The 5,637-nt window shown below is 68.8% G+C and overlaps 1 protein-coding gene across 1 annotated transcript; it reads right to left on the bottom strand.

The window, feature by feature from the left end:
• Positions 1-18: 18 nt before the first annotated feature.
• On the bottom strand, positions 19-5,595 carry LOC125812137 (uncharacterized; the record flags this gene model as incomplete). Its single annotated transcript, XM_049491623.1, has 2 exons — positions 19-3,596; positions 3,743-5,595. Coding segments are annotated over 2 exons (5,431 nt in total), but the record flags the coding sequence as incomplete, so codon positions are not given.
• Between the last annotated feature and the right edge of the window lie 42 nt (positions 5,596-5,637).

Here is a 5,637-nt window from a genome sequence, read left to right on the forward strand (position 1 = left end):
TGCCTCTCCCTCCTTTGCGTCTCCCCCCTTCTTCCCTCCTTCCCTCTCCGCTTTGGCCTCTGGCCGCCTCTGCCCGCCTCCGTTTCCTGCTTGTTTGCGTCCTCGCCCTGCGCTTTCCCCCTCTCCTGCTCCGCCTCGCTCGGCTTTCCCGCCGCCGCTGCCCTTCGTTTGCTGCGCCTCCCCGGCCTCTCGCCCCTTCGCGTGGCTGCCGCTGCCGCCGCTCCTTTCGCCGTCCCCGCCGCCCCGCCCCGCCTGGCGTGGGCGCGTCCGCGTCGCCCCGCGGCTTCCTCCCTTCTTTCTCTCCTTCCCCCCGTGCCTGCGCCTTTCCTCTCCCCCGGCTCCTCCGTGCTCCCGCCCGCCGCCCCCTTTTCTTTCTTTTTTGCTTCCCTTCCTCGCGTCTGTCTCCGCCCGCCTCCCTTCGCTTTCTCCCCCGGCTTCCTCCTCCTTCCTTTTCGCGGCCTCCTTCCTCCGTGGTTGTGCCTGCCTGCTTTTTGCCCTCTTTTCGCCCTTGGTTTCGTCGGCGCCCGTCCGCCCGCTTGCGCCTCGCCCCCTCTGCTTTCCTTCGTTCTCCCTCGCCCCGCGCTGCTCCTCTTCGGGTGCTCCTTTTGTCGCCGGCTGCTCTTCTTCCCCTCGTCGTCTCTGCCGGCTGCGCCCCCCTCTGTCGCCTCTCCCTCGCGCCTTCCCGTCTTGTCTCCGTCCTTCGTCCGCTCCTTTGTCGGCCCTCCCCGTCCTCCCGCCCTTGCCCCTGGCTCTGTTTCTCCTCCGCGCTTCGTCGTTCCTGCCCCTGCTTCCCCTTCCTTGTTCTTTGCCCCGTCCCCGTTCTGTCTTGGTCCGCGTGGGGCTCGCCTTTCTCTTCTGCCTGTCCCTGGCGTTTTGCCCCTCCCCCCTCTCCGCGCTCGCTCGCGCGGTCGGCCTTTCTCGCCCGCCCCGCCCTCCTTCGTCTCCGTCCGGCGTCCCTTGCTGCGCCGGGGCTGGGGCCCGCTTGCCCCCCTTCCTCCGGTCCTGCCTCTGCGCGCCCTTGCCCTTCCTGGGGCGTTCTCCCTTTGTGTCTTGCTCCGCCCGTTTCCTCTTTCTTGCCGCTCCCTCTCTCCCCCGGCTGCCCCCTCTCGCCCCGCGCCCCCTGCCCCCGCCTCGCCGCGCTTGCCCCCCCCCTGCGTCCTCTTTCCTCGTCGCCTCCTTCGCCCGTCCCTCTTTCTTGGTCTCTCCCGCTCCTCGGTCGGCGCCTCCCCTGCCCCCTTCTGGGGCTCCCCCGCTCGTTCTTCCCTCGTTCGCCCCGCCTCCCCCTTCCCCCTCGCGTCGCTGTTCCTCCGCCTCCGCGCCCTCTGTTCTCGCCCTTTCTGTCCCTTCCCTGTCCTCTCCGGCTCGCGGCCTCCCTCGCGTTGCCCCTCGTCCCTCCGCCCTTGCCCGCTTTCGTTGCCCTTGTTCGTTTGGCCCTTTCCCGCCCCGCTCCTCCTCGGTTCTTCTCTCCCTCGGCCCCTCGGGCCGTTCTGCTCCTTCCTCCCCTTGTTGCCGCGCTGCCCTCTCCCCCGGTCTCTCTTTTTGCTCCGCGGTTGCCTCGCTCCTCCGCCGCCGCCTTCGGCCCCCCTTCGGCTCCCTTCTGGGCCCTCCCCCTTCCCTCGCCGCGCCGCCCTGCCGGCTTTCCTCCCCTTCTCGTCGCCTCGCGCCTGCCGTTTTCCTTCTGTCCCTGCCCGCTCCTGCCTTCGTCCCTGCTTCCCCTTTCCCCCCCCCTCCCCCTTGTGTCGCCCTTTCCCTTTTTGGCCTCGTTCCGGCCTCTCCCTGCCTCGGCTCCCCCTTCTTCCCTGGTCTTTCCCTGCGGTTCCTCTTTCGCCGTCCCCGCGCGGGCTTCGTTGCTCCCTGCTTTCTGTTTCCTCTTTCGTTTCCTTTTCGTTTGTTTCGCGCCCTCTCTCGCTCCTTCCGCTTCTTTCTTTTTCTCTTGCTTCTTTTCCGCTCGCGCTGTCTCGCTCCTGTTCCTGGCTTCCGCCCCTGTGCCCCCGCTCTCTTTGCCTCTGCCCTTCTCTGCGTCTCTTCCTTTTTGCGTCTGGCCTCGCCCCTCCCTTTGGCCGCCTCCCCTCCTTCGGCCCTTCCTTTGCCCGCCCTCTTTCGCCCCGGCCGTTTTCGGGCTGCCGCTCCTCCCCCCGCCTGGCCCGTGCTTTTCCTTGTGTGGCTCCTCTTTCCCTGGGCCCTTGCTGCGTCGCTCCCCCTCCCGTCTTGCTTTTCCTGTTCTCTCGGGCGTTCCTCCCCGTCTTGCTTGCCGTCCCCGGCTCGTGGCTTTGTTTCTGTCTTTTGTTGCCTCTTTTTCCCGGCTCGCTCGCTCCTTTGCTCCGCCCTGCTTTTTTTCCGTGTTTCCGCCTCCGGTTCCCCCCCTGTTCCCTCTCGCTTCCGCTCCTTGGCTCGGCTTTTGCTGTTTTTTTTTCTGCCGTCCCTCGCCGTGCCCTGCGCGTGCCCGGGGTTCCCGCCTCCGTTTTCTTTTTCTCCGGGCTCCCCTCCCTTCTTTTGGCTTTTTTCCCCCTCTTGTCGGGTGGCTCTCGCCCGCTCTGCCCGCTCTCCCTCCCGCCGTCCTCCGCCTTTCCTCGCCTCCGGCTTTCCGCCGCCTTCTCTCTGTCTCTCTGCGCTCGCGTCTGGCCTTCTGTTTCCTCCCTTTCCCTTGCGTCTCCGTTTCCCTCCCTTTCCTGCTCGGCTTGGCCTCCTGTCTTTTCCCTCTCCTCCGCTTGCGTCCTTGGGTTTCCGCCTCGTGTCCCGCCGTGCTTCGCCTCCTTGCTCTTTGCCTCGGCCCTGTTCTCCCCCGTCGCGGTCTTTCGCCTTGTTTGTTGCCCCGGCCCCGTCCGGGCCCCCTCTGCCCTTCTTTCCCTCTTGCCCCTTGGCCCTCTCCGCGTTCCGCCTCGCCTCTCTTTCGCCCGCCGCTCTTTTGTCTCCTGGTCGCCTGCTCCCGTCCCCTTCCGCCCTTTCGTTCTTGGGTTCGCCCTCCCCTTCCCTGTTTCTCGCGCTTCCCCTGGCCTCCTCCCTGCTCCCGTCTTGGCTCCGCCTCTCCCCCGCCCTCGCCGCCCTTGTTGCCGCTCCTTTCCTCCGCCCGCCTCTCGGGTTCCTCGCCCCTGTGCTCTCTCCCCCCGGGTCCTCCTTCCCCTTCCCCCTCTTCCTCCGCCTCCCGCCTGTTCTTGTGCCTTCTGGCCCTCCGGGTCTCTCCGCCGTGCTTTCCCCTCCCGCGGTTCCTCGTCCTCTGGCCCTTTCCGTCCGGCCGCGTTTGGTTTTTTTGGGGTGCTCGTGGCCCGTTGCCCGCTCCGTCCCCTTCCTGCCCTCTCCCGCCCCGTCCCTGCGCTTTTCCCCTCCTCCGGCTCCTCGTTCCTTCTTTCGCCTTCCTTGGCTCCTTTTCCGCGTTCGCGCCTCCCCCCCTTCTTCCCCTCCGCCCCGCGCGTCCCTCGGCCCCCTTTCGTCCCGTTTTCCTGTTCCCCTTGCCCCCTGTCCCTTTTTGCTTCTTCTCCCCGGCTCCGCTTCTTCTCTTTCCCCCCCTCTGCGGCTCCCCTCCCGCTCTTCTCTCTCCGCCGCCCCCGCTCTTTCTTGCTCCTCCCTTTGCCCCTCCTTCTTCCCGCCTCCGGCCGCTCCTTTTCCCGTTTGCCTTTGTTCCTTTGGCCTCTGGGTTCTTCTCCTTCCTCTTTCTTTCTCTGCCTCTTTTCCCTCTCTTTTTTTTCTCTCCTTCCTTCCGTCCCCTCGGTTTGCTCCTGTCGCCTTTGCCCCCTTTTCTCCTTGCCCGCCCGGTCCGCCTCCTCCGCTTGCTCCCGTCCCTGTGCCTCTTCGGTTTTTCCCCTTCCTCGCTCCCTCTCCCCTCGGTCCCGTGTTTGCCTCCCTCGCGCCCTTTTCTTCTGTCTGCCTCGCTCTTCTTCCCTTCCCCTCCTTCCGCTCCCTCCCCCGGCCCCTCTCTCCTTTGGCTCCCCCCTTGCCGGGTTCGTGTGCGCTTCTCCCTGCGGTTCTGCCCTCTTTGCCTCGGCCTCCGTTTTCTGCCCGCTCCTGGCTTTCGTCCTTTGGTGGGTCTCCGCGCTCCTTTCGCTGCCCTCTGTTGCCGGGCTCTCTCTCTCCTCCGCTCGCTTGCGTCCGCCCGCGGTCGCCCGGCCCCGGGGCCGTCTCCCGCCCGCCCGTTCTTTTCTCTTCTCTTCGTCTTTTCTCTTCTCTTCGCTCTCTTCGCCTCTTCTCTTCGCTTCGTCTTCGTTCGTGCTCCCGCCTTCGTGCGTCCTTTCTTCCGTGCTGCCCTGTTGGCCCCGTCCTCCCTTTTGTCTCTGTGGCCCGCGGCGCCCGGGGCTCGGCGGGCCGCGGCGTGTCCCCTGCGCGCCGCCCGGCGGTCCCCCTCTTTCCCTCTCCCCCTGGCTTCTGGCCCTGTCGTTGGCCTCTCCTGTCGCTCCGCCTGCCTCCTCCTTTCCCCGGCGGTCCCTCTTTGCCTGCTCGGCCCGCGGCTCGCCCGTTCCCCTTCTGTCTCGGTCGGCCCTGTCTTTCTCTTCCTCTGCCTTCCTCCCTGCCGTCGTTCCTGGTCGGGTTCCCCTTCTCCTTTTTGTCGTGCCGCCTCTTGTCTGTGTTCCTCCGCCCGGCCTTTGTCCCTTTTTCGGGGTCTCCCCGGGGCGTGGCCCCGCCTCCGCCCTCTTGCCTGGCCCGCGCTGTCCCTCCCGTTCCTTCGGCCTCGGTCGTCCCTCCTCTTTCCGCTCGGGGCCGTTGCCCCTTGCCTCCGCTTTTGCCCCTTCTTTTCCTCTCCGTCCTCGTGCGCCCGCCGGCCCGGCTCCCCGTTGTTCCCGCCTCGTGGCGTTGCGTTTCTCGCCCCTTTGCCTTCGGCTTCGTCCGTTCTCTTTCTCGCTGGGGCGGGGCCGGGCTCTCCCTCCGCGGTCGCGTGTCCCCTTGCCGTGGTGGCCGTCCTCCGTTCGCGCCTGCTTCTCCCTCCGCCCCCTGTGCGTTTTTCTCGTTGGCTTTGCTCCCCCGCCGTCGTTCCCTGCGCCTGGCTCCGCGGCTCGTGGGCTTGCCGTGCGGGGGCCGGGCTGCCTCTCTTTCTGGGCGCGCCCTCCGGGCGCCTCTGCCGCGCCTGGCTCCCGTTCTGCCTTGGCCTGCCCGCCCTTCCGCCTCCGCTTTGTCTCCGCCCCGGCGCTCTCCGTCCTGCCCTCTGCCTCTCCTGGCGCGTTCGCTCCTGGCTCCGGCTGCCCGCTGGCGGCCTGCTTCCCCCTGCCCGTCGGCCGGGCCCCCGGGCCCCGGTGTTTCCCGTGGCGGCCGGGTGCGTCCCGCGTCCGCCCCTGCCCTTGGGCGGGGCCCCCCGCTGGCCCGGCTGCTCCTCCCCGTCGGCTGCGGCGCCCCCGGCGGCCTCCGCCCGCGGCGGGGCTCGCGTCTGCTTCGCTCGTTGGTGCGGCCCTCGCTTCCCCGGCGCTGCTCCGTCGCTGGTCCGCGCGGCTGCTCCGCCCCCTGGGCCTGCGCCCGGCCCCGCCTCCTCCGGGCGGCCGCCGTGGGGCCTTTTCCGCCCTGGGCGCCCGCCTGCCGGCGCCCTGCCGCGTGGCGGTCGCCGGCCCCGGGTCGTGCCCTTCTTTTCCCGGCGCCGCCGCCTGCCGGTCTCTGGGGCCTCCGCCTCGGCTCCCTCTGTGCCCGCCGCCGCGGTCCTCCCGCGGCTGCCCGCGTTCT

Source organism: Solanum verrucosum, unplaced genomic scaffold (assembly GCF_900185275.1).
Source record: "Solanum verrucosum unplaced genomic scaffold, falcon-dt-bn FXZP01000615.1, whole genome shotgun sequence".
Classification (NCBI taxonomy): domain Eukaryota; kingdom Viridiplantae; phylum Streptophyta; class Magnoliopsida; order Solanales; family Solanaceae; genus Solanum; species Solanum verrucosum.